Source organism: Talaromyces stipitatus, genomic scaffold (genome assembly GCF_000003125.1).
Source record: "Talaromyces stipitatus ATCC 10500 scf_1105507295555 genomic scaffold, whole genome shotgun sequence".
NCBI classification, from domain to species: domain Eukaryota; kingdom Fungi; phylum Ascomycota; class Eurotiomycetes; order Eurotiales; family Trichocomaceae; genus Talaromyces; species Talaromyces stipitatus.
This window is the reverse complement of record NW_002990116.1, coordinates 421,518-447,814: the sequence shown is the minus strand read 5'-3', so window position 1 is coordinate 447,814 and position 26,297 is coordinate 421,518. Positions and strand designations below refer to the sequence as shown.

At 47.1% G+C, this 26,297-nt stretch overlaps 10 protein-coding genes across 11 annotated transcripts; 4 read left to right on the top strand and 6 right to left on the bottom strand.

The window, feature by feature from the left end:
* Window positions 1-389: 389 nt before the first annotated feature.
* On the top strand, window positions 390-1,992 carry TSTA_112670 (uncharacterized protein; the record flags this gene model as incomplete). Its single annotated transcript, XM_002481382.1, has 4 exons — window positions 390-433; window positions 487-550; window positions 612-1,656; window positions 1,709-1,992. 4 exons carry the CDS (start codon window positions 390-392, stop codon window positions 1,990-1,992), a joined length of 1,437 nt encoding a protein of 478 aa, XP_002481427.1.
* A 2,642-nt stretch (window positions 1,993-4,634) lies between these two features.
* On the top strand, window positions 4,635-7,948 carry TSTA_112660 (spindle pole body component, putative; the record flags this gene model as incomplete). Its single annotated transcript, XM_002481381.1, has 4 exons — window positions 4,635-4,694; window positions 4,766-4,974; window positions 5,029-7,468; window positions 7,529-7,948. The coding sequence occupies 4 exons, from the start codon at window positions 4,635-4,637 to the stop codon at window positions 7,571-7,573; spliced, it is 2,754 nt and encodes a 917-aa protein (XP_002481426.1). The 3' UTR covers window positions 7,574-7,948.
* A 35-nt stretch (window positions 7,949-7,983) lies between these two features.
* TSTA_112650 (60S ribosomal protein L8) lies at window positions 7,984-9,638 on the bottom strand (the record flags this gene model as incomplete). 2 transcript variants are annotated; one of them, XM_002481379.1, is made up of 5 exons in its annotated part: window positions 9,559-9,612; window positions 9,253-9,503; window positions 9,105-9,176; window positions 8,542-9,051; window positions 8,294-8,494 (listed from the first exon to the last, which is right to left on the bottom strand). In XM_002481379.1, the coding sequence occupies exons 2-5, from the start codon at window positions 9,310-9,312 to the stop codon at window positions 8,294-8,296; spliced, it is 843 nt and encodes a 280-aa protein (XP_002481424.1). In that variant the 5' UTR covers window positions 9,313-9,503; window positions 9,559-9,612. The 2 variants fall into 2 exon arrangements, with proteins under 2 accessions (XP_002481425.1, XP_002481424.1); XM_002481380.1 differs by lacking the exon at window positions 9,253-9,503 and having other exon boundaries at window positions 7,984-8,494; window positions 9,559-9,638.
* Window positions 9,639-9,923: 285 nt separating this feature from the next.
* On the bottom strand, window positions 9,924-10,539 carry TSTA_112640 (AP-3 adaptor complex subunit sigma, putative; the record flags this gene model as incomplete). Its single annotated transcript, XM_002481378.1, has 2 exons — window positions 10,461-10,539; window positions 9,924-10,409 (listed from the first exon to the last, which is right to left on the bottom strand). Exons 1-2 carry the CDS (start codon window positions 10,527-10,529, stop codon window positions 9,924-9,926), a joined length of 555 nt encoding a protein of 184 aa, XP_002481423.1. The 5' UTR covers window positions 10,530-10,539.
* A 204-nt stretch (window positions 10,540-10,743) lies between these two features.
* TSTA_112630 (GTP binding protein (EngB), putative) lies at window positions 10,744-12,395 on the top strand. The gene is made up of 2 exons (XM_002481377.1): window positions 10,744-11,408; window positions 11,476-12,395. The coding sequence occupies exons 1-2, from the start codon at window positions 10,867-10,869 to the stop codon at window positions 11,930-11,932; spliced, it is 999 nt and encodes a 332-aa protein (XP_002481422.1). The 5' UTR covers window positions 10,744-10,866; the 3' UTR covers window positions 11,933-12,395.
* TSTA_112620 (DEAD/DEAH box DNA helicase (Mer3), putative) lies at window positions 12,215-16,940 on the bottom strand (the record flags this gene model as incomplete). The annotated part of the gene is made up of 11 exons (XM_002481376.1): window positions 12,215-13,070; window positions 13,127-13,304; window positions 13,362-13,568; window positions 13,620-13,717; window positions 13,772-13,926; window positions 13,981-14,556; window positions 14,700-15,391; window positions 15,443-15,624; window positions 15,684-16,677; window positions 16,735-16,824; window positions 16,877-16,940. The coding sequence occupies 11 exons, from the start codon at window positions 16,938-16,940 to the stop codon at window positions 12,215-12,217; spliced, it is 4,092 nt and encodes a 1,363-aa protein (XP_002481421.1).
* Window positions 16,941-17,154: 214 nt separating this feature from the next.
* Window positions 17,155-19,270, bottom strand: TSTA_112610 (UDP-galactose transporter, putative). The gene is made up of 4 exons (XM_002481375.1): window positions 18,783-19,270; window positions 18,697-18,726; window positions 17,669-18,640; window positions 17,155-17,616 (listed from the first exon to the last, which is right to left on the bottom strand). The coding sequence occupies exons 1-4, from the start codon at window positions 18,849-18,851 to the stop codon at window positions 17,323-17,325; spliced, it is 1,365 nt and encodes a 454-aa protein (XP_002481420.1). The 5' UTR covers window positions 18,852-19,270; the 3' UTR covers window positions 17,155-17,322.
* Window positions 19,271-19,737: 467 nt separating this feature from the next.
* On the bottom strand, window positions 19,738-22,294 carry TSTA_112600 (uncharacterized protein; the record flags this gene model as incomplete). Its single annotated transcript, XM_002481374.1, has 2 exons — window positions 19,738-22,073; window positions 22,151-22,294. 2 exons carry the CDS (start codon window positions 22,292-22,294, stop codon window positions 19,920-19,922), a joined length of 2,298 nt encoding a protein of 765 aa, XP_002481419.1. The 3' UTR covers window positions 19,738-19,919.
* A 1,290-nt stretch (window positions 22,295-23,584) lies between these two features.
* Window positions 23,585-25,013, top strand: TSTA_112590 (uncharacterized protein). The gene is made up of 2 exons (XM_002481373.1): window positions 23,585-23,761; window positions 23,816-25,013. The coding sequence occupies exons 1-2, from the start codon at window positions 23,659-23,661 to the stop codon at window positions 24,895-24,897; spliced, it is 1,185 nt and encodes a 394-aa protein (XP_002481418.1). The 5' UTR covers window positions 23,585-23,658; the 3' UTR covers window positions 24,898-25,013.
* Window positions 24,973-26,202, bottom strand: TSTA_112580 (uncharacterized protein; the record flags this gene model as incomplete). Its single annotated transcript, XM_002481372.1, has 5 exons — window positions 26,036-26,202; window positions 25,655-25,962; window positions 25,444-25,586; window positions 25,258-25,381; window positions 24,973-25,200 (listed from the first exon to the last, which is right to left on the bottom strand). Exons 3-5 carry the CDS (start codon window positions 25,566-25,568, stop codon window positions 24,973-24,975), a joined length of 477 nt encoding a protein of 158 aa, XP_002481417.1. The 5' UTR covers window positions 25,569-25,586; window positions 25,655-25,962; window positions 26,036-26,202.
* Window positions 26,203-26,297: the final 95 nt, after the last annotated feature.

The window sequence follows — 26,297 nt, the reverse complement described above, 5'->3', positions numbered from 1 at the left end:
CCAGATCCGAGCTCATTCGCGTATCAGTTCGCTGGAACTCATCGACCTCAGTGCCGAGATGCGAGATTGTCTATGATAAGGTTATACCGTATCTGTGGCCATGATTCAATGAACAGAACTCACTAAGTAACTCGAACTGATATCTTCATCTTTTCGAAATACACTTTCTTCTATGAGGGGTAACGAGATAGAGATAGGGTCCAGTGACTGGTATTATAAAGCCCACACGACCGAAGATATTCTGGTCGAGCATGAGTACAGAGACTTGATACGTATCGCAATCAATACCGTCCGCTTACAACATCCACCATAGGCACATATTTACCCTGCAGCCGAAAGTCTTCGTTTGAGGCTCACAGCATCCACTTTGTGGAGACAGAGGTTCCACGATGTCTGACAGCTCCGGCAAGCTACCGTTTCTACGGCTCAACAAGTGAGAAACTAGTAGCATCAAACAATATACTTACACACACTGACATTTTACAGCCCCTTTATACAAAACTTGATTGTGTCAGCATGTCTTTTCTGCAATCCAGGTCTCTATCTAGCAGTGGCGGTAGGTATTATAACGTACATCTCTTTACACAGAGCCTAGATCTGACCGTTCATAGCTCCTGGGAGCCGGCGGTGGCCGAGCTTCATCGATTACGATGGCTAACACAAGCAATGGAGTGCTCTATGGAGTATTCGTATTTTCCGCTCTCCTTGCTGGAACAATTCTCAACACTGTCGGTCCGCGCCTTACAATGATGTTCGGTATCACAGGATACCCAATCTACATCGGTGCTATGTGGTATTTTGACGCTTTTGGCCATCTGTGGTTCCCCGTCTTTGCCGGTGCGTATCTAGGTCTAACTGCAGGATGTCTCTGGTCAACCGCGGCTTACACGTCGAATGCTTATGCCGAGGAGAAGGATAAGGGCGTCTGGAGGGCCATCCAGTGGACATCAAACGTTTCAGGGGCTGCTGTCGGTGCCTGTGTCGCCCTTGGTGTCAGTTGGAACTCTAATACTCTTGGAGTACCGCACTCTGTCTACATTGTTTTCATTGTCATCCAAAGCATATCCATGGGCTTGGCTTTGCTCTTGCTGCCTGCCGAAAAATTGAGGCGTCCAGATGGAACGGCACTAGCGGCGTTTAAACACATGTCGCCTATGGACTCATTAAAGATTACCTTAAGCCTGTTCAAAGACTGGAGGATTCTCTTCATGATTCCAACATTCTTTACTCCAGAGATGTTCTTCCCTTTCCAGGCCTCCATGAACGCTTACGTCTTCAACCTCCGAACCAGGACACTGAACAGTCTGCTCAACAACCTTATCCAGATTCCTGTTACTTTGTTCATGGGTTTCCTGCTCGATACAGAGAGACTGGGAAGTCGGCGGAAGCGAGCTTTCATGGGGATTACCTTTGACGCCGTCTGGATCACTGGCACGTATACTGCTCAGACTGTCTGGTTGGCTTCATGGAAGTTCGATCGGTCTGTGGAAGGCCCAGCCATTGACTGCACTGACTCAGCATATGCTGGTGCTGTTGTGATTTACATGTTCTTTGCCGCCCAATACGGCATCTTCCAAAACGTGGTGCTCTATGTTGTTGGTACTTTGACCAATGATCCACGAAAACTCGCTGCAATGGGAGGTTTCTTCGTTGCCTGTAAGAACCCTCGGATGAGAATATTTGACCAGGCAGCTAACATTGATTCCAGGGCTGAGTGCCGGCACCGCTGTATCATTTGGTGTAGATGCAACTGCACAACCATACGAGAACGAAAACGCAGCATACTTTGCTCTCACCACTCTCTGCTGGCCAATCCTGTACTTTATTACATGGAAGTGCACGACTGACACGAACTACATGAAAGAAGACACCGTCATTGTTCCGATCCATGTCCGGAAAGAGATTGGTTTGGACGGCGTCGAAGACACTGTGGATGTAGGTGAAAACAAAGGCGTGGACGACTCTGGGGAAAAGGGGATCAAGGCAATGTAAGCTGTGTTTGATGTCATCTTGAACAGATGTTGCTATAGCACAACCTGTGCAAACTTTTAAGAGATTGCTACATGAGTTTAGTACCTAAGTATCCGAAAAGGTTCTAACTTTGAGCATTCGAGTCTACATTGGCTTTCAAATGCCGGGGTATAACCTTCAGTAACATACTTGAATCATTACATGCGAATTCTCGTGCTCTTATGCCTCATAATAACATCCATAGACTCAAGCTTACCCGAAGTTCCACAATATGATTACGACTGTGCGAATTGATGTCAATCGGGCTCCGGTTTCATGCATAAAATGAGAGGATTCATAAGATTGAAGGGTCACATAAGTCGTCAGATGTTATCACCATATCTTATATCTAGGTATATGCTGGTTGGATCGAGAGGTAATCCTCCAGCGAGGATGTACATCTACTAACCACGAGCTCATATAGTAGTTGGCTCATCTAGGATTAAATTTGTTCGGTAGCCCTTGGGGTCTGAGCTTGGAAAATGCAACTGCACGACGAACGTTGTCTCTACTTTAGAGGCCGAGTGCATTAAAGTGTTGACTACGTTCTGAATTGCTTCATATATGTATGTATATATCGTATGATGTGTATTACTCGTTTTCTACTTCGTATCGACTCGGGCCCCTGGTAACGTAATACGACTAGCAGTATTACGCTAGCGCTTGGCTTACCGTACCATACAATACCAAGGTCTCCGCCGCTTCAGAGTGGCATTGAACAATAAATTATTCCAGGCAGACAAAGAGACAAACTGGCGTACCTCTGACAATTCGAGTTCATGGCATGACAACCAGTACGCAAACAGGGGTTTTCCTTCCCTGCAATTCCTATCCAAGCTTTATTTAACAACGACCCCAGAAGCAGAAGTATCATGTATCATAAAATTAATTACCTAATGTCCTTGGAAAAATGCATGTGATTTCAGCATCCTCATGCATGTAAGAGTAGTCTTCAGGGGTTTTATAGGGCTAGGGTTAGGACCAAGCCCTAACCTTACACCAGGCCCCATTAATTAATTGACCGGACCATAGGATCTCAATAAGCAGAGCATGTAACAAGTAACTATGCCATAATTATTAATAGATAATATGATGAGGCTTTTGTGGGCTCATATGTTGTCATGTGTGCTCTAGCTAAGTGGTGAGGCTCGCCTAAGAAAGATGGGATGGATACTGGTGGGAACCTTGGAAGCTTCGACTGGCATTGGAGCTGTATGTACTGTGGTTTCGAGGCTGGAGCCAAACACCTATATTAGTCAATGCCATTCCCTCCACATCTTCCGATAGGGTTTTTTTTTATCCAGCAGTTTCGCCTCTCGATTCAGGTCACCACGAAGCGAAGCGCTCGTCGACTAGTAGGAGGATTAGCCGCGATTACTTGTTCTTCTCTCAGTTCTTCTGGGAGCCGTTGGGAGTATTGCAGATACCCTCATATGTAAATCCTGACGATGCTCGGTTCAATGAGAGAGCCCCTGGGTGTCCTTGGGGACCAGTCCAAGTACTTTCTGAAGCCAAAGCCGGCCCCCTACAACTTTGGGATTGAGGATGCCTTTGTGGGTAGCTCGGTATATCCAAGGGGATTTTGCGAGCTGGAAAGTCAAGTTGGGTTACGGCAACCCAACCCAGTGATCACATCGCCTCTAGGATCTTGCGCATATAGTTCTATTCTGTATGAGAGGTCTTGAGATGATCTGGTTGCACCAACCTTTCTATGCTGGCAAATGACTGGTCCGAAAAGCATACAAGGATATCAGGGTTAGGGTCATCAAAAGTATATCAGTCTGGACTTACAGGCACGCGAGCATTATATCGCTTTTGCCAAGTTGTATAGGGAAAATAATTTTTCAGTGTTCCAATAACCCTGATTTACCTAGGGAAGAGTTAGTTCAAGACTCAGACAGCATAGAGCGCAACATTCAGCGCTGTTTTGATGTCGACATATCTGGATCCGCAGACTCCCACATGTAGTGACCCTTGGGACCAGAACTGCCATTCTTGGATCACGCTTTTATAAAGTATATCTATATCCATGGCTGCATTTATAATCTCCACATTATTCTTGCCAGAAATATAGAAAGACAGAAGACCTAGAGAATAAAAGTTATCGGACGAAGTTGATTGTTTTTGCCAAGGCGGGCCGTGATTGGATCCCCCGGGTGATGGATCCAATCGAACTTTTGTTGACATCAAAAACATTCAGTCATCTACAACTACCTAGCGACTTGCAACAGAACAACTCACGTTTCTTTCACAAGGTAAGCTCTTTAAACAGAGACAAATACTGGAAGTGGATATCATACTTATTTGATTCTTTCTATCAAGTCCATTATCTATTATTTGACTTGTCCAGTACGCCGAGTGTCTCCCCCGCTTCGTTTTGTTGACGGTATACAATCATTTATTATTGACTCTATTGTCAAAACCACTGCGCCCAGTGGATTATAGAGACTACGCGAGCCATAAATACTGATCTCGAGGTGAACACAACTTTTTATCACGTCAATCTCGCTTTTTCCGCGCTTTCGCACGAACTCCCATACCGAAAAGTCAATACTAACGAAATGCCGAAATCACTTGTAGGAAGCACGTACTGGCAGCGCTTTAATTGCCTGCATTCTGCCACGATGGCTGACGCCGAAGAAGATTACTCCTCTCTCCCTCTACCAGATCGCTTCACACACAAGGTCAGAAATTCCCGCGAACAGTTGCTCTCTGCTTGTTAGCTTTGCTGATTGGTGTCCAACCGACATAACAGGTCTGGAAAGCGAGGAAAGGAGGATACGAAGATGCTGCCAAACAGTTTGAAAAGACACCCGATGAATCAGACCCCGTGTTCGCTCCCTTTTTACAAGATCCGTCGCTGTGGAAAGGCGCTGTTGCCGATTCGAATGTCGCTGCTCAACAAGAAGGTTTAGCAGCGTATTGCGCGTTTTTGAAATATGGAGGTGTGCAAGCTTGTACAAGGTGGGTTTGATCGGACTCTTTACACAGCACAATGAGTGCTAACTATCGGTATAGATCGCGAGGCGCTACGGTCTCCGCTATCGCCGAAAAGGCCCTTCCATCAGCACGTCCTGCCGCAAAAGCAAATGCACTAGAAGCTCTACTCCTACTCATAGAACTTGATAAAGCAGATCCCGTCATCGAAGACTTGTTACCTATCTTATCTGCGAAGCAACCCAAATCTGTCGCTGCAGGACTCAATGCTATTACAGCCATATATCACAACTACGGATGCAAGATCGTTGACCCAAAACCCGTCCTTAAAATTTTACCAAAAGTTTTTGGTCATGCCGACAAGAATGTTCGCGCAGAAGCACAAAATCTTACCGTGGAGCTGTACCGATGGCTCAAGGAAGCCATGAAACCGGTATTTTGGGGCGAGCTGAAACCAGTGCAACAGCAAGATTTGGATAAATTGTTTGAGAAGGCCAAGGAAGAGGCCCCTCCAAAGCAAGAGCGATTGACGAGAGCACAGCAGGAGGCGATGGCTTCTGCTCCGGCTGCCGGTGAGGACGATGCAGGTGGAGAAGCTGGGGAAGATTATGGGGAGGATGATGGTGAAATGGAACCCCTCGATCTCGCAGAACCGGTGGATGTCATGCCGAAAGTACCGAAAAATCTACACGAACAGCTGAGTTCTACAAAGTGGAAGGATAGGAAAGAATCTTTAGACGAACTATATAATGCGCTCAATGTTCCTCGAATTCAGGAAGCGCCATTCGACGAGATTGTCAAGGCGCTCGCAAAGTGCATGAAGGACGCGAATATTGCAGTTGTTACAGTTGCTGCCAACTGTGTGGATTTGCTTGCCAAGGGTCTACGTTCAGGATTCGCAAAATACCGTTCAATAATCATGTCACCCATCATGGAGCGCCTGAAGGAGAAGAAGCAATCGGTTGCTGATGCGTTGGGACAAGCTCTGGATGCTGTGTTCGCTTCCACTGGTCTTTCGGAATGCCTTGAGGAAATTTTCGAATTTTTAAAACACAAAAACCCCCAGGTGAAGCAGGAAACGGTGAAGTTTCTAGTCAGGTGCCTCCGAACAACGCGTGATGTACCCTCAAAGCCTGAAGTGAAGTCAATAGCTGAAGCGGCAATCAAGTTACTCACCGAATCGAGCGAAGTTGTACGATCAGGCGCCGCCGAAATTCTAGGAACCCTGATGAAGATTATGGGTGAACGAGCGATGAATCCTTATCTTGACGGCCTAGACGACATCAGGAAGGCCAAGATCAAGGAATACTTTGATACAGCGGAAGTGAAGGCCAAGGACCGACCTAAGCCTATCATCGCACCTCCTAAACCCGCCGTTCCAGCTGCGAAGAAGGCTGCACCAGGCTCAAAGAAACCTGCCCTCGGATTGAAAAAGTCTGCCCCTGCTGCTGCACCGCCGCCACCGGTTGAAGAACCATCTCCGCCTCCTAAACCTAAGGCTGTTCCCAAATCAGGCCTTGCACGTCCAGGTGGTGTACCCAAGTCGGGGTTGGCTACTCCAGGTGGTGGGCTAAAGATGCAACGACGTATTCCTGGTGTTGGCGGCGCTGCAGCCGGATCCCCTCGACGTGTATCATCGCCACCTCCAGACGAACCCGCGCCCGCACCACCGCCAGCGCAGCCCAAGTTCGGTTTAGGACGAGGACTAACTGGACGACCGATCAGCAAAACTGCGGCGCCTGCAGAGGCGGCACCTGTTGCTGCACCTGTGATGTCTGGTCTCGCAGCCGTTGAGCGGGCTGAACTAGAGGAGCTCCGTCTCGAGAAAGAGCGCCTCTTGAAGATAAATGAAGATCTTAAATCAGAAAAGACCAGGCTCTCCTCGCAAGTGACGGAGCTTCAAAATCAAAACGCACAACTTATTGAGGACCATACCCGTGATGTGTTAAGCATAAAGGCCAAAGAAACACAATTGGTTCGTGCTCGTAGCGATGCGGAGACCGCAGAACAAACAGTGCAGAAACAACAACGCGAGATTGACCGACTCAAGCGTGAATTAACTCGAGCTGTTCGTGCATCAGCAGTGAGTCCCCCGGCAGTATTATCAGATGGACTCCATGCTGGTGTCTCCGACAACGGTCCATTATCACCAGAAACAGGTACCTATAGTAGCAACGGCTCTCGCGCTGGCCACTATATGGGCTCGCGATTGGATAACCGACCACGAAGCTACATCTCTAGTCCTAGTGAAGACAAAGAGAACAATGGCTTCGGCTCGCCCACCGCCGAAACACATCTTGACTCAACATTTGGCCGCCGGAAATTCAGTCCACCCGTCGGACAAAGTCTTTCAAGTAGAGGCAGCCCAGTCCGAGCAACGTCTCGCTACGCATCTGCTAGTAGCAATCACAGTGGCGAAGATCAACCATCGATAACGAGTCGATCAGCCGAGCCAGCTGAGAATTGGAAACGAGCGGCTGAAGTGACGAGTCAATTGAAAGCTAGAATTGAGCAGATGAAGGTGAGCTTACTACAATATATATATATTTTAGATCTTACGGACTGACAATGAAAACGATAGGCTCGACAAGGTCTCACCCGCCCTCCACCATCAGCTCATTCATAGAGGCAATGATAGCATAATATATCTGGTCTCGATATCATCAAACTACCCGGAAGAAGATACCCCCGTGTAATGACTTTTACGACTGGAATTCTTGTGTTTTTCCTCCTTTCATTGTTTAGCAAATTGTTTTACTAAATGCAATGGGGCTTTTCTTCACTCTCGCTCGCTCTTGCTCGAATAATATCATCTCTGGTCAGTCTGAGTCTGATGCTTTTAACTTTGCTGGTGTTCGGCTATTTTTCTCCTATATCGTATCTAATTGAATTCTCCAGTGGTATCATTATGGAGTTTGTGGACTGTATATACATACCTCTTGCTTTTTCATACATCGGCTAAATATCAGTTACGCCCGCGAATCAAAATGTACTACTATACACAACGCTTCGTTCCCCTCCTAGTGAATTTACGATCATTATAATAAACCCATCCTTCACAATACATCTCTATTAGAATTCCGAATTACTGATACTCCTTACTACCGAAGACAGAAATATTCCTTTCAGACCAAAACAAAATGATTTTGGCATTTGATGACGAGCATGGTAGTCAAAGGGGGTATCTGCAAGGAAAATAGAAAAAAAAAACATAATTTGAAGGTATTCATCATCTCTTCATTGAATTTTTTGGGAACTTTCTTTCTCATAACCCATGACATGAAAGGACGTATCACAGGGTGCAAGAAAAAACAACTTTTTTTTAGGGTTCAGTCAGACCAATGCCTTAGATCTTTATGGCGGACTCGATAGCCTTGCGCTTCTTCTCTTGGCGATCGTTGGCCTTGGCACCCATGATACCACCACCCCAGTGACGACGGTTCTCTTCGTACTTGTCAGAGTAACCCTCCTTGATGGCGGAGACGAGCTTGGAGAACTCGGAGTTGTCCTCGGAGCGGACCTCGGTCAAAGCGACGACGGCGGCGGTCTATGAAAATTAGAACGAGGTTACAATAAATCAGTATAGAAACAAACCTTTTTGTGAACGACAGTTCCGAGGCGAGCCTTGCCCTTGATGATGGCATAAGGAACACCCATCTTACGGCAAAGAGCAGGAAGGAAGACAACCAACTCAATGGGGTCAACATCGTGAGCAATCAAGACGAGAGAAGCCTTCTTGTTCTCAACGAGACCAACAACATGGTTGAGACCGTACTTGACGGCATAGGGCTTCTTGGAGACATCCTCCTTCTTCTTGCCCTCAGCAACAGCGGTGGCCTCCTTGTGGAGACGCTCCTTCTTCTCAGCCTTGGACTCGGGGCGGTACTTGTTGAGGAGCTTGAAGGTTTGAGCAGCAGTGTTGCGGTCGAGAGTGTTGGAGAACTGAGCAATAGCAGGAGGGACCTTGAGACGGAGGTTCAAGATCTTTTTCTGGCGCTGAAGACGGACATATTCGGGCCACTTGACGAAGCGGGACAAGTTGCGCTTGGGCTGGATGTCCTGACCGATACCGAAGTTGCGGTTACGGGCCTCGAAGAGGGGGTTCTAAAGAATCATTAGTAATGTAACAAAGCTGATGTCAAAGAAGAAATACTAACCTTGGTCTTCTTGTTGGCACCGGCCTTACCCTGGGGGAAGGGCGCGGGAGCAACTTTCTTACCCTTAGGAGGCTGTCATTGAGAAAAGAAGAATCAGCAAATCGTGTTCTACACACGCTGTAATCTTCTTTGAACTCTAGAGAGCAACACGAAATCGTCGTGCTAGTCCAAAGAACATTTCTGTCCAGACACACAAGACGAATTTCATGGCTCAAGCCAAATCATCACCAAGTCTCCTGTAGAGATAGAAAATATCTTCTTTTCAGGGACATCGATCAATCAACTACAGAAGACAATGGCGGAATTGCTTTGCCTGAAGAATTTTCATCTTCGGCCAGTTGAGATGCTGTGGACTTGGAAAGTCGAGCAAACTCAATGGAGAGGAAATCGTATAACTCTCTTAGAGCTCATGAGAAGACACTCAAGAAGTCATTGTGAGGTGTCTTTAGCTTACCATGTTGTCGATTGGTGATGGTCGGGTGCTGGATGTGCACTGTGTTGACTGAGCAGGGGGACGAAGAGGGAAAGAAAGTCAGAATGAGAAGCGGACTTGAAGCTGAGAAGATATCGTGCGCGACAAATAAGCGAACCCTGTGGGTCTGCTGAAGCCAATGATATCTGTTTGTGTGGACGGCAGCGCTATCCTGCTTTTGCATTATCAGATAGGGCTAGCCCTTATCAGTGGGAAACATCGTCGATAAGCCGATAAGCATTGCTTCGTTGTATAAAAACAATTTGCTGGTCAAGTAGCAAAGAGTATGACGCTAAAATACATATCATCATAACATCATATACTTCATCCCGGTGAAAAGAGAACTATCACCGCCATGATCCCAACCCCGGTATGCTAAGTTGCCCAACCGAACTGGCAGCATCAACAGCAATCTTCTTCCCTCGCGAGCCCTCTTGCGCTTTTACGCCAGCCACAATCTTATCTGTATTTGTTTCAACCACCACACCCCCAATAATCATCTCACTAAGTGTCGCATGCATAGTCTCGTACCCGAATATAAGATCCAACTCGCAGACGTTCTGGAACAGTCTATCGAGCGCCTCGACGAAGACTTGGATCAAGTCAATGAGCGCCAATGGAGATTCCGTGGATGTCGAGATCATGATAAATGATAGTGTCGCATAGGTGCGATATGTGATTTGTGTAGGTGCATCGGAGGGACCGCTGGCTGCTTTGGAGCTGGCGCCTTGTGATAGAAGAGGTGGGAGCGGGAGGAAGTTGCATGCTGAGGGAGGGCGTTGTGAAACGAGGTCGTATATTTGTTTGATGAGTTTTTGTTGGATCTGCGTGTCCTAGGGTAGGGTTAGTTGGTGAACGTCGTAATTTGAAGGATTGAAACATACAAGTTGTGTATAGAACTTGGTCAGTCGAGGCTGTCCTGTGTTGTTGAACACTAGCACGGCATTAATCATGTTGACGAGGTGCCAGTAGCCACAAATATTACAAGGCAAAAAGTATACAGCTCAGAGTATTTGCAACACAGATTCTGATGTAAGCCGACTGATGATCTTAGGATGCTGATGCTGAGCTGTGACGATGATGTCGCAGGGAACTCCAGATCCGCTTACTTTGGGTTTAGCGCCGGAGGTCGGGAAGTTCTCCGACAAAGCTTCTCCAAGTTTAACTGTTCCGCAACACCGTCTACATCAACATGAATCTCAGGAGATAGATTCGCCTCAAATTTGTCTATGATGTATAATCCAATACGGATTATATGACATCGAGCAGACGAAGGCGCACTACCTCAAAATGTTCAAACCAAAATCACCATACAGACTCTGCCAGGCTCTTCTTTCACAAACGTCGCTACAACAACAACAACGATGCTTCCAAACACACCCAACTCTACAAATTCATGATCAAAAATTCCTGCATACATCATTTGATGACCTCCTCCTAACCGACTTAGCAGCCTACTGGGATACCACCCCTCCCAACCCGGTTCAAATTCAATCCGCCGAACGCTTCTTTGCACACACCCGCCATTCCCCCGTAAAATTATACTCAGCAGCGCAATTCCGCACCATTCCCTTTGACTCCAAGGAACCCGAAGTCGCATTCTTGGGAAAAACGAATGTCGGCAAGAGTTCGCTCATCAATGCACTCGTAGACGACGAGATATGTCGCAGTGGAGACAAGCGCGGTAAAACCACGGAGATGAACGCTTATGGTATCGGGGGTACGAAAGGTGGTGAATCCAAAATTGTATTGTTGGATATGCCCGGATATGGAGCAGGTAGTCGACCGGAGCAAGGCGAAGAGATCATGAAATATCTGAAGAATCGGAAACAGTACGCCCTTTCCTCCCCCTCTCTTTGCGCACCTATCTAGAGCAACATGACTGATATAGGAGAATAGACTTCGCCGAACATATATCCTCATCGACCTCCTCCACGGCATAAAGCCCCACGACCAACAAATCCTGACTTTACTCCGCCAATACGCAATCCCGCACCAGCTCATCGTCTCCAAAGTAGATCGCATCCTATGCGACAAAATCAAATCCATTAAACATTGGCACTACAACCGGAAAATCAAACTTTCAAAGCTTTCCAAGTTGCAACAGGAACTTGAAAAGCTACGGGCTTATGATCGAATACCTTCGAATCCGGAGGATCGGAATTATGAGTTTGCTGCTGCATTGGCGGCTACAAAGGGTCCGCCCCCGCTTGGGGAGATTATTTGTGTTAGTGCCATGACGGATGTGGCCGGATCTATGAAGAAGAGCTTCTTGGGTATTAATGCCTTAAGGTGGTCGATTATGCAAGCAACAGGGTTTGATGGGAGTGTTCAGTCGGTCATTCCTCCTGTATAACGGTTGATGACGCAGAAACAGTGAATAGTATATGGGCACGCCTGCTTGCCGATTTGGCATGATGAATATATATATGCATATGTATATTATAGCGAACTGTAAAGTAGCTAGATAACGCTAATTAGATACCCATCAGATATCACGGATTCCTTCAAACCCTAATGGCAAATCGAACATATGATATCAATATCAATGCAAATACACCCGTGGACGCATATTACAACAACTAATCGGCAGAAGCCATACCGTTTGCCATATGTAAGACATCGCAGAAAGGGAATTTCACATCGCGGAGAAATTGACGATATCTCCAAACTCTTGTAACAGCATTTCATCAATATTCTCATCTCGAGATTCAGGCTGATCCATTTCTTGAGACCGCAATTCTTCGATTGAGTATGGATCATCATGACTTGCTGCATTCTTAATACTTTCGGCCGAGGGCTGCGTTGTATCAGCTTTAGGACGTTTCGGAGCATTGATGCCGACGTTCGTTGCGTCACTCAGTGGCTCGATCTTTCTCTTCACCAAGACCCCATCCGGTCCTGATTTCAAGTTCTTTTTGTTCGATAGACGTGTTGGTGACTTTTCTTCGTCGAACGAGACAGATTTGGATTCATGGGTTGGGAGTGCACTCCGTTGTCTCTTCGCCGCTGGACTCTGGACATCACTCTGAATATTATCTTCCGACAGGCCCCCATTGGATGCATCCATAATGCGTTCAAAGTTATCGTCCAACCCAAGAGCCGTGGTTACCGTGGGCGAATCTGAGTTGTCCATACTATTCGATGCAGGCATGGTTGGAGAGAAATACTCATCCACGCTACTGTTATCGTACTCACTGGATGAATGTCGTCGACGAGTGTTTGAACGTTTCCTATTTCCAACCGTTTTACAGATGGTAGCCTTGGGTATTGTTGCCTGAGATGACGCAAAGTCAAGATTAACCATTCGTGTCGCTTTCGAATCAACGAGACGACGATCAATCGTTATCTGTTTCGTGGGCTGCTCTGATTTGCTGGGTTGAGTGAGATCTAAATAATCAACTGTCTCAAAAGAAGATAGAATGTTCATTTGATTGCTTTTCGTTCGCTTTGGGGGCTTGTCGAGGCCTTCGCGACAACAGACGTGCTTGCACCTAATACTTGGTCAGTCATTATACCACTAAAAGTAGGTTAGATTAGAAAAGCGGACGTTGATTTATCTTTGCATTTGTGGTTGCAGTTGTATTTCCCATTCTCAAGCATGATTGGCTGTACTTTGTCTATGTCCTCGTGATGTTCATTTAGACCTCGTTCCCTCTTTCGACTCTGACGTGAAGCTGTGTTAACTGAGCTTCGCTGTTGGGACTGATAGCTATCGACGTTGTCGACTTGAACAGCAGTTAGCCTTTATCAACCAAGGTATAATGAAGGGCGATGTCACCTACCGGCTGCCAGGAAAGCATCATCCGGAATATCATCGTCTTCAAAGCTCTCGTTCCGCGCGGGCTTTGTCTGTCTTGGAGTGCCACCGGTACCGTTTCTGCGCCGGGATGTGTTCATCGCAAATCTATCAGATGATTTGTCCAAGGTGTCACCAGAGAAGAACGAATCCGACACATCAGGCTTCAATTCTGCATATTGACATGTACCACCTGTCAGACTTGTTAGAGCCGTATGCCAAAACCCTGGACAGGGTTCTTTACCAATTTCATCACACATGACATAACATGTAATGTACTGCAATGGGCTTTTGATCTCCGCGCTTAACAGGATTTCATGATCATTCTGAAGTTTCTGAGCACTGGATCAACGTTAGTTTGTGCATGGCTGCATGATAAGACGAACAAGATCTTACCTCAAGCGTCTAAAGTCCACGAGTCTGCCATCAGAAATCTCTGCTACGAAGCAAACATATACTGGCCGCTTATGGAAGGTTGTTGGAGTCTTCTCGTTCAAAAATCCTATCTCGGCCTTGAAATTGATTCTGAGCGCACGTCCGTGCTTGCTCGCCTAACAATAGTCATTAGCCAGTCAAGAACCATTGCAATGTATTTGACGACTTACCTTGCCCAACATCTTGATAGTCACACGTAGCTTTGGAAACTCGGCAAGCCTCGCGAGGAGTTTCATACCGAATGGAGGATTCTTGCTCAGAATCATGTCGATCTTGTGCGCTTCTGTTTCCTCCAATTCTTGAATACTGGTAATACCAGCACCAGCTAATTTTCTGACCGCGACGACACCAATCTGCTCAATCTGTTTCATTTGAAGCGGTGAATTTTCCCAGACCCGACCAGCAAAGCTCCGCGCAAGTTCTAGACAGTTCCTCACAGCAACTCCGTCCTCCTTGTGGATCTGACAGTCAATGATACAACGGATAAGACGATTAATGTGATTGAAAACAATTGCTTTATCTTGTTGAAACTGCAGTTTGTGTCTCTGGAATTGTTCTGCAGCTGGGAAGTCAACTGCACCCAGTTCGGATTGTATGAGCAAGGAGATCTTATGAGCATTCTGAGCCATGTCGACTTTGATGGGGAATCTGATCCCATGAGCACGATTGAGTTCCCTGTAAAAAGGGCGTTCCGCTGCTTTGAGACGGAGTTCGTGAAATTCTTCCGCTTGGGCTATTGCAGACAACTACGTACCTCATATTAGCGAGCATCTTCTAGTGGTATAACGACTGATCAAGTATTAGCTGCAAACAAGCACTTCTGAAGACCTCGACAGGCCCCCAAAGCAACCAAAAAGCAAACAAATAGAGAATTATACGAATAACTTACAATCTCTGAAGTTTTTGTTCTTGGAGGGAGTCCCAGTATGATTTTCATTGTCTCAAACTTGATGTAGTATCTCGCCATGGCTTCCCCCCACGGCGTAGATTTGAAGGCACCTCCTCTGACAACAAGTTCGGCATCCTGCAGAAGTTTCACGTTCTTTTCGCATATTTGTTGCAACATCTCATCCTCATCTCTGCGATCCGCATTTTCTTTCAGTTTGTATCGAGTAGGGTTTCTCCTAAGTCTCACGAAAAGAAATGTCCCGGCAAGCCACTTGACAGCACTCTGAATGTCCGAAACTGTGCCCAAGGAAATCTCCGCATTCAAATGATCAATAAGATTCAAATGTAGGCAGCTCTCTAGTTGCATCGTGCCTGATATCATTTGCTCATAGATCGAAACACGTTCCTTCTTTGTGAGTATGACAGCAACTGCAGTGTCGTCGAACTGAGGACGACCGGCACGACCGAGCATTTGCATCATTTCCAAGTCAGTGTACTCCTTGCAACCACCTTCCTGCCAGCAGACCGTATTCTTTATGATAACGAGGTAGCAAGGAAGGTTGACACCGACAGCAAGTGTTGATGTACAGCAAATAATACTAATTTTGCCTTCGAGAAAAGCTTTTTCGACAGCATGACGGTCATCGCTGTCTAATCCAGCATGATGAAAGGCAACACCGGAGGCCACGAATGCTATAGATTTTTTTTTTAGCAAGGCTCATATATGGAATTTATGAGACTTACCTTTCAGGTCAGTATTCTTGACGGCAGGCATCCTCACCGGTCCAGCCCAGAGCCGTCTCTGAGGAATTGTGTTTGACCAAAGCTTCGCGAGTTCTTTCGCAGTAGAAATAGCGGAGTTTCTCGTGCAGCAAAAAATCATCATTGGCTTCCTATTTGAATGCTTGGAGATGATCTCAGGAAGCCTAGGCAAAGATAACACTGTCAGCAAGGGATTCCCAGAAGAAATAAACGGATTGTGTACTTTGAACCCAGTAATCTGTCAAAAGCAAAATCGTTCCCTGTGCAGGGATAACCGTAGACAAATTTTTGAAGCTTTGTTGGACGAAAATCCTCACCGAAATGTTCCTTGTGAGCAGGAAGATGTTGCAACATATCATTCTTGCCCAACCAGGTAGCAATGTCCTCTGAATTTGGTATGGTGGCACTCAAAGCGATGAAACGGACATTTGAGCCGACAGATTTCATTCGAGATACTACAGCCTCAAGGGCGGCACCGCGTGTCTCATTGAGGACATGCACTTCATCAATCAAAAACAGTTTCACCAGTTGCATCAACTTTGAGTGATCTCTCCACCTCCTTGTCATACTGTCCCATTTCTCCGGCGTGGTGATGATAATACTGGCAGTCTGCACCAGTCGAGACTGGGCATAATCAGTATCACCAGTCAATTCGGCACACTGTAGGCCCAAGGACGCAAACTTCTTAGACCAATCGCGAAACCTTTCCGAACACAAAGCCCTTGTTGGAGCCTGATACACGAGTTTAAACAACCCATCTTTCAGATTGTTCACGAGACGGCATACGGCAAGTTCCATAATAACAGTCTTACCGCTTCCCGTAGGCGCAGACACGACAACATTGTAATCATTTTCATAAACATGTGGAAAGCACTTTGATTGCACAGCGTTGAGGAGTGGGTAGGGGAACAGTGCACGGAAACGATCTGGGAGCTGCTTGGTTTCAATAAGACGAATACCCTGGACGACGGGAGGAGCATGACTGAACGAGATCTGACGAGGTAATGAAGGGGAAGATGATGACATTTTCCTGCTCGGTGAACTATCTTCTGACCTCTCGTTTGTGGAAGCCGGTGCATACTGATACTCAGAGAGGCCTGGTGTTGAAGCGATTCGAGGCCGACTGGGTCTGAAGTACCGCAGTAATGGACTCGACTGGAATGATGTCTCCGGTGAACTGGAATACTGCCCTAGCACCGGTGACTCAGGAGACACAGCTATTGAATCAGCAGTAGAAGCGAAAAGGATCATGACCCTGGATTATTCTCACTTACACTCTTCCATAAACCGATCCACAAGACCTCCTCTCGTAAGGACTACAGGCTGAGGATCCTGCTCTCCAAGCTGAGCGAATAGCTCGCGATCTGCATTGCAAATTAGTATGAAGCTAAAGATAATCTCCGGAATAATTCATACCGAACATGTCGAGAGAAATGCCATCATCCTCCATCGGGAGGAAGGTATTTCTAGGGAAAGCCATGCTAACGACGTTGAGCTATTCAAGCCAGTTCATCTAGTGTGATATCGCATCGAGTATCAAGAAGACGAAGATGTAGGAAAGAAGAAGTTGGGTCGAGGTCATCAAGCAACTAGGACGGAGGGAAGGAGCCCATCCGGGAAACACATCCATGGGAGGGTATCTACCCACAAATAGCCCTGGAGGCATCACGGGACATTCAGTAATCAGGAATCAAGAAAGAAATGAACATCAGATATATTCATAATGTACAAGCAAATAAAACATACTCGCTTCAGCAGCATTCATCTATTTAAAGCAAATAAGCAAGCAAATCGGCAAATATGCTATGATAATTTCTTTTCCCTTCCTATTCGTTCATTCATTCGTTTTATTCATGACTCCTCTATTCATCAGGTTCGAGGAAATAACCCGATCCATTCTGGTTCGATTTCACACGAGGATGACTCGGAGATGCAGGACGGGACGTTGAGAGTCCCGCAGATAATAAGGGCGTGGTTGGAAGTTTGATAGAAAAGTCGTTGGGAGGCGATGCACCGGGCCCGTCCTGATTCTCAGGGGCATCGTAGCTCTCAATCCGGATTGGAGGCGGCCTCATTCGGGCCAGGGAAGATGGGGACGGTGCAGAACTGCCGTATAAGAATGTTGCAATCAAGACTACTATGGCGCCGATGGAGAACTTGATGAGCATTAGCAATTTGCAGTCTAATAGAGAGAGGAGAGGAACTCACGTTGACCGACAAATCCAAATCAAACACAGATAAACTAGACAAAATCCCAACAACCAGGCTGAAGCCGGTCGCAGTCGTCTTTGCAGTCTGATCTGCATATACAATAGCATAACCAGCGCCAATACCACCAATAGCCTGGATGAAAATAATCACCCAAACAATCCAACTATAACCAGCAAAGAACCCTTGCTTCGCGATAACTTCACCATCGAGGAAAATCACCCCAATAAAGAACGCAGGCACTACCGATTGAACCGCCAACTGCACATTCCGCACCCACAGCGACGTCTTTGCAGCACTATCACGAATCACCTTCTCGAAACTCACGGCAGCCAATGAAGAGGCGAGACATGCGCAAAGAGTGGCAATCAACCCTACACGACCGTCGAGAGGAGGATGCTCAAGTAACATATCCTCCTCAATTCCCTCATAGCTCGCCGATCGTTTAACAAATTTCATAGGTGAGTATCCCTTTTTCTGTTTCCATTCCTCCAGCGATCTCGGAAACTGCACGGATTCATCTCTAGCCACCAGTTGATCCGACCTATGGCCCGGCGCATGTAGTAGCACCACACCCGCAGCCAGGAAAAGCAACAACCCCCAATTCCGCGCGGGAATATACCGCTGCAGAACCAGCAGACCAAACACAGCCGCAAAAAGCAGCTTAACCTGATACGTAACCTGATAAGTCGCCGGATCGAGATTCGACAACGCCACGTATTGTAGCGAGTTTGCGACGGTATACAACAATGCCGGAAGAGCCAGCTTCCAGCTATCGCCTGAAAAGATTGTGTTTGATAGGTTCGAAAAGAGCGAGGTCGCGGGCATCGATGGTGGGGCCCGTTTGGATATTTCGTATAGAGCCATTGTCAACGAAATGGCGAGTTTGATGGCTTCGGTCAAGAAGACGGCGGTCGACGTGACGTATCGTTTCCCCGCGACGGTGGGCATTACCCGAGAATAATGAATCAACTTGCATCGATGTTAGCATACTCCTAAAGAATATTTTCTCGTAGAGTCGGGCTTACCACAACGGTTGAAGCATATTGTATCGTCAACTAGACCCAATCATCAGCCATCGCCGCTTGTGCTCGCGAGATACGACTTGACTTACCAGAAGTAACGTGAAATTCCGTATATGAGTCGACCTCGACTTTGACGAAGTCTGCTTGGCAGCCCCCATTGTGCTCACTCCCCTCTGCTTATCCCGTCGACTGTGCGTATATCTGTCTGTGATTGCACACAGATCCACCAAATCTTAAAACCGACCAAGTCGAGTACCGAACGTCGCAGAGAAGTCGCACGCCGAGTAAAGTATATATAATAGGCCGATTTCACGAGAGATATAGCCAGCAACTCTCACCCGTCGAAGAAACAGGTATGATGCGTTGTCGGTGCGGTGCGATGCAGTGTAGTGTACCCAAACAAAAAAGAAAAGGAAGAGATCGATCGTGACGTCTTTCAATCTTGGCACTAGGACGGAGATCTGGACGCTGATCGCCGAACAATAAAGTAAATCGACACTGACAAGACGAGAAAAAAGATAAACAAAGTAAAAAAACTTGCACGAAATGCAAATATTATTTCTCTCTAGTCGGGTACGGAGTATTTTCAGGGGAGTTAATCATCTGAAAATTTATTAGTTAGTTATTGGGCTCCCCTGACAGGCTGACACATGCGCACGCTACACTGAAACGGTTTAGTATCATCGTAGTTTGTCTGGGGTAGGCAAAAAAGCCTGGCCAGGCCCCCTGGTAGGAGCCCCGGCTAATCATATTGCTTCATTCTACTAGGCCACAGCAGATGGTCTCAATAGTCGCGTAGGACACTTGGATAATGCTGAAATATTTGATAATAATGATGTATTGGGTGATTAGAAGTATCCAAGTATTGTCATCTAGGCTGATGATATATGCAGGCGACGTCACGTATGTCCGACTGGAATGTTAAGTCTGTGCAACTAGGCGGTGGATATGGGTGCTATTAAATACATGCAGAAATGTAACGGATATAATGCAAAAATTATTATACAAAGTGCCCACTTCGAGGTGCTGATACACACAAAGGCAAATAAAGAAGAAAAGCAAGCCAGCGGTAAAATATCTTGTTCCCAATGCAACCATTACCATCCCATCTACCTGACAAATGAAAAGAAAAGAAGGAGCATTATGTACTCTGAGTACCTTCATGGTTGAAGGTGCTATAACTTCGAATATATATCTTGCCGAATTGAGGAGCGAAAGTAAAATGATTAATGCGCAATAGCGACATCATTAGGATCCCGAGTCCATTTGACAGCCCACAATGGGTATAGATGCGGGTTGGGTATCTTCTCGGCATCTGATTCTTCCAACACGATGGCTTCGCTGCTATCTGTCCTACGACGGGAATGGCGTCGTGCCATCACATCGTCCGGAACTGGAGGTGGTGCGTAGGAAGGAGGAGGAGCTGCCTGAGAGAATCGATGAATTGGCAGAACGGTAGGCGTGACGGGAGAGGCATGGCCCATGGTCGAGGTAGATGAAGGTGTCTCGGAGTATGCGAGACTCAATCGAGGCGATGCGGTTGAATTATTAATGCTGTGATGATCAATTTTCTGCTCGGCATCGGACGCAGGGCGATACGGTACATATGTGTCATTTTCAGAGGCTGTGCTCTCAGCGAGATTCGGTGAGGTAATGGGCGGGATTTGCATTGCGGCACTGAGTCGGAGGAACGAAGTATCACATTGAGTCGCGGGAGAGTCAAGTGTTGCGAAGGCTGACTCGGAATCCTCTGTCTGAGATGCAGAAATGCCCTGGAATATGCTGGGGGTAATTCGGCCATTGCGCAATCTCATTGCCTCTAGTAACGACTCTTCCTGTCGGGTAACTGCGATGATGCGACTTCTTCTCTTCGCAGAGTGGAGATCGCTGTACGATTGAGAAGAAAGCCGGGACCGTCGGGTACTATTGACACGGTCCGCTTGCTCTTCAGGCTCCTCGATCAGAGGTACATCAAAGTGCCCAGACGGCCCATACATCTTGGTCGAAATGGATGATTTGCCCATCGAAGCCAGCGAGTCGGGTCGCGAAGGAATGGGACGCCGTTGCGTACCACGCGAGTCGGAGCTGACACTAGATACATTTGAACTGGCCCGGCCGAGACGTGTCAAGGTATACCCTTTGGTAGCTACTACCGCCTCGGCATGGCATATCTCTGGTTCGACGTAGTCGTTTGTGGCGAAACTGTCCCGAGGCCCTCGAGAGGGGGCCGCCTTTCTCATGAGCTGCTCGCCGTAGTCCTCGTCTGCATCGGAATGGGTTTCATCTCCGCCTTCATCTTCGGAGGATGATAAAGATAAGACGCTGTTCTTTGTCAAGTCTAGCGTTTGGAAGGTGCTATTGCTCTTCTTTTTCGACAGGCGGCCAGCTGGTTTTTGTTTTTGATTAGCCGCGCGCAAATCGCCTTCCGACTGCCATGACTGAAGAGAGGTGCGAGAACGGGGGTTATTTGAGGGAGGCAATAGTTGGCGATAGTACTGATTCTCGGTTCTACGGTTTTGATGGGGTGCTTGATACGGTACCGACGGAGGAGTACGTGATGATCTCTTTGAACTGGGAGCAGTAGTCTTGGCTGTTTCTCTTGGAGGGGAGACTGCTTTCGTTCCAGCTGCCGCTGGTGTTCGCGAATATGTCGCCGCCGCCAATGGTTTTGGATTATTCGATACAACATCGGACTTCTCAGTGTCGTCCTCATCCCTGTCATTGTCAACGTCAACTTCAAGCGACTCTCCGAGGCGAATAATTTTCTCCAGAGGTACGTCAAACCAGTCAACGGCAGGTCTGCGACTGGAAACTCGTGTGCGGGGAAGCGGCGGTTCATCAAAAATCGGAGCCGTAGGTTCCTTAACAGACGCTCGAACATTACCCCTGGAACGAGGCTTTTTGAGTTTGGCTGGTGGAGATTTTGCCGAGAAGTCTGAAGTAACAGGTGACGGCGAATTCGTATACCGCTGGGGAGAAAGCAATGGAGCCGCAGCAGGCTTCGGTTTGGGAAATAGGAGAGAAAGATCGAGTCTGCTTGGTTTCTTTTTTGGTGCGACTTCCCGCTGTTCCGTCTTTTTGGTGGCTGCTTCGGTGTTATGGTCCAGGTGAGGGAAACCAATCCCTCGCATATCGTCCACCACACCAAATGCCAAGCTTCGCTGTGACTGGGTGTCAAATGCATATTTGTCGAAATTCATGTTGCGGGAGGGGCCCGGCGGTGAGCTCGGATTGTGCAATTGAGGTTTTTCTAAAGGCGGACGGAAAGAATATCTGGCGGACGATTGATAGCTTCGACCAAGTAACGGTGACGATGCCCTCACACGGAGTTCTCGATCGAAGGACGAGGAATCCACCGGATCTGGCTGTTGCATAGAAGCCTAGAGAGAGAACGACAATTGTTAGCCATGCCAAGTGGACCGAGGAGGAATTCGCAGGAAAAGGGATTGATCAATACCATTCTGTTCCTTTCGGCCATTCTTGTTGTCCCTTGACTTGCCTGTCTAGGCAGATTTCTTTCGTCGTACATGATGGTCTCTGCGTTGACGCTGGATGTTCGCGCAGTAATTGGGTACGGACTTCGCAGCGACTGTCGTCCCATGGTTGGAAGAGAAAAAATGCGCGAGACGGACGAGACGAACCTGTAGGAGTTCCGGGTTTGGCGAGCTGATCATGGAGGTTCGTTTTATCTGGAGTCCAAGATTCTCATGTGAGAAGAGAAAAGTTCGAGATGTACAGAGTAATTCTTGGTTGTTCCCCTGGTGCCGCGGGCTTCGCGGGAAAGGGCCGAAAGTTGAGAAGCGGAGAACAGACCCACGACAGGAACTATTGACTAGTTCGATAGCATCAACACATGGTACACCAGCCCGTGCGAGATCAAGAAATTGGAAATCTCGAGATCATGTATGCTATAGTAGCAGCCAACTATAGTCATTACTACCGCATACTAAATCAGCAAAAAAGTGGACAGGAGTTCCATGTTTGAGATCGATCAGCTCAGACTAGAGAAAGCAAAGGCCGATTTGAGGTCTCTATTGCGGCATGATATCAATAAGAGACATGCCGATCATAGTAATACTGTGGTCTTATAGGCTATCGCGAGCAGCAGACAAAGATGGAAAACAGAGAGAACTTCCCCTGAATCGACCCCGGCAGAGGTAATTGGCCAGATGCCTCGTGCTACCAAGCCACTAAAGCCACTACCGCCACGCTTGTCTGCTATTGGCTGTCAGGAGAGCTAATGCACAAATCAATGCAAACAGTGCAAACTCATTACTATTGTCAAGATGACTTGCATGTTTTGCTTACTACTATGTAGTAGACCACTTGTCAGGCTTCATATCCAGTTTCATCTGGTGATTGAGTTTCAGATCGAGTCAACAGCTACATCTTATTCTGCAGGATTATCCCAAATCAGCGGCGACTCTTCTAAGATGTTTCAATGTCTACACTAACGAGTCAGTGAAACAACTTTATCCATGATCGTCTCTCGCCGACTTTCCGCCTGCCTCAGACGTACAAAGATATTGTTCAGCTCATGCGTGCCGTTGTCAGCCCTAGTCCGAGAATGCTGACTAAGTCTGCCTTGATTTGATACTAGAGAGCGAGGATGTTACCTGACTAGTTGAAACTCTCGTTACTCGCCATGTACTATGAGAATATAACCCTAACCCTATAGAGCATGCGATGAGTTCTATCTGCCGTAGCGAGATATCGGTAAACCCCTGTGCCACTGAGTCCTTGTGTCTTTCAAAAAGCCGTGTTACGAAATGTTTCTCTGTTGTGTGAATACGAGCACCCCGCAGAACCCAGAGACCCCTTCGGCCAATCACATGTCGGTGTGCTCAGTCAACCATGAGGACATATCGTAAAGTTTCATTTAGTCTTCTTCATCCCTCGATGCAACGTTCTCAATACTGTAACTACCCTCTAACAGTTATGATCGACCTCCTTGTCTAGGTGACAATGGCCGGAAAGTCCAAGGCTGAATCTCTTGTAGTCCCAGAACTTACCGAGGACGCCGCTGAACGGAAGCGTGTGTTAAACGTCCTGGCTCAAAGGCGATATCGTAATGTCTCTCCAGCCGATTTCTCTCGCGATATATGCTAACATGCCACCGTAGGACAAAGAAGGAGAGAACGTCTGCGAGCATTGGAGTCTCGGGTAAAATATGATGGGGTTGTGAATGAGGACTCTACGATAAATAGGTCTAAAGCGTCTCGGACTAGGCGAGAGTCTCGAGAGGAAGAAGTGTCTGACCAGCTCGAGGTTCAGACCGATCTCGGTGCAGCGGACGGCGCGGTGCGATATACGCCAGTGTCATCTTTACCCTTTAATAATGAGGATGACGATCAGCCTGCACAATTCGACATGTCTTTTCTGTCGCCCTTCAATTCGCAATCTTTAATGTATCCGGCCATCGACATAAACGACACTTTTACCTTATCTGCTTTCGGAACATCGCCACAGATGGACATGTCCACTTTTGAGAGTGAGCACCAACTACTAGATAGTCTCCTCGACAGATCAGATGATACTACCCCCTCCTCATACGAGACCGGAGACATATCCGATGAACTTCAAACATCAGAATCCGCAATCTTTACCTTTCCTGACGACCGGCTCCTGGAAGTCCCGCCTCTCACCCTACTCAATGCAGCATTACAGGTAGCTCAACGATTACAAATTGCCGAATTGATATGGGACCTGGGAGCAATCAGTCCATTTTACCAGGGACAAGGCACTTCATCCTCGTCTTCACCGTCTCTGTCACCTCCATCGTTATCAATGGTAACCACCGATTCCTCATCGGCAGAGGTGGCGCTTTCCGCTACACTACCAACACACCTTCGTCCCACAAGCACCCAGCTCCTCATCCCACATCATCCCCTTCTGGATCTCCTCCCATGGCCAAGCACAAGAGATAAGCTAATTCAGATCTTCAATCTTCCGCCAAACTTACGGCCAAAAACCGCGCAAAGTCCCATGGGCCTTATCCAGTTGGTGGAAGATATGGAAGACACGGGCGGTGAAGGTGTAAAAGTCCTAGGCAGTGACCCGTTTGAGCCATGCGGATGGGAGATTGGCCAGCTCATGTTTGAAAAATGGTGGTGGGCGTTTGACACGGAACTGGTGACTCGGAGTAACCAAGCTAGGAAGAAGAGAGGTGAAAAGGGGTTGGCTATGCAGGGATCTCAGCTGTGAATAATTGAGAAGCCATGGCATTCTACAGCAAGAACAAATAACTCAGTATACTATCTACATCAAAGTATTCAACAGTTAAAGGGGACCGCTTAATTCACTAGACGAGTTCAACATCCTCCCTGCTTTGATCAAACCCCAGACAGGAATCGAGATACTCCAGGCCCATATACCAGTACGCAAGTAACTTGCTGCTTCGGATCGCACTCCGAGGTACACAGCGGTATACAACAGACGTGCGCCAATATATTCAACAGCAAGGGTATTCAGCTCGCTTGATGGGAGCTTTGCTAGGTTTCCTGCGAGCTAAACAGGTGTCAGATTCGTATGCAATCATATCTGGGTATATGTGAATGAACATACCATGGCAGCAGCAAACATGGGCAAGCTCTCCAAAGCATTCAAATGCGCTCCGCGTGCCCTGGCGAGTTTATCCCATACGTGAGCCGGAATGCGACCTTTCAGATTGGTCAAGTTTTCTCGTGGTCTGTTACATCCGTCAGTCCTCTCTTCCGCTTTCGAGATGCCACGGGTAAGGTTAGGGCTTACAGGATATTGCTCGCTTGACCCTTTGCGTTGGCCATCATCTTGATGAAATAGTAGCCATGAGGAGCGAGTCCGACGCCATATGCGGCGACGATTGAGTGCATAGAATAATTGTTGTTTCCGGCCATGGTGTAGATTGTTCGTTGCTAAAGAGACAACTGTTAGACTGAGGTCTTGTTCCGAGACCAATTGGTTGAAGAGATAATGTCCTCACGCTGAACTTCAAATTATTATTGTAAAAGTATGGCGATGAGTGTAAGCAGGGTACTTTTTGATCAATGGATCTGATTTCAAAACAAATTCCGTCTCGCCATTTGGAACCTTTTTATATTTCTCGTTGTCGGAGACCATAACGTTATGCTTGATAACCCTAACGCGAGAAGCCCCCACATCCATCTTGCTGGGAGCATAACGATGCCCTAGATTAACGATATCAGCGTAACGGATAATAATCTGATTTTTACGGAGACTGAAATAATTGAAGAGTGATGTCAACTATTTTGAGAAGCTAATTGGCCGACTCTTTATGTTTCTGTTAGCATCATCCGGGGCATATCAGGTATCTCAACATGTTGAAGAAAACGGGCACCTTTACGGTAGTTGACCCATCGTCGGGTGATGGAAGACGGTGAAATATTTGAAGCATACAAGAACGAATCTTTGAATGCCCCTCATATTGTCCCCTCATCCTGTAATCCATGCATAGCAATATTAAGCGATTTGAATTTACAGGCGAGCTGAAATGAATAACACATCACTATTCAGTCTAGGAATACCTAGACAACTTCAATGTTCAGTCAGCCACGGACTCGGAACGATCTTGGACTATGCGTCCACAAACCACTAAAGTCGTGGCA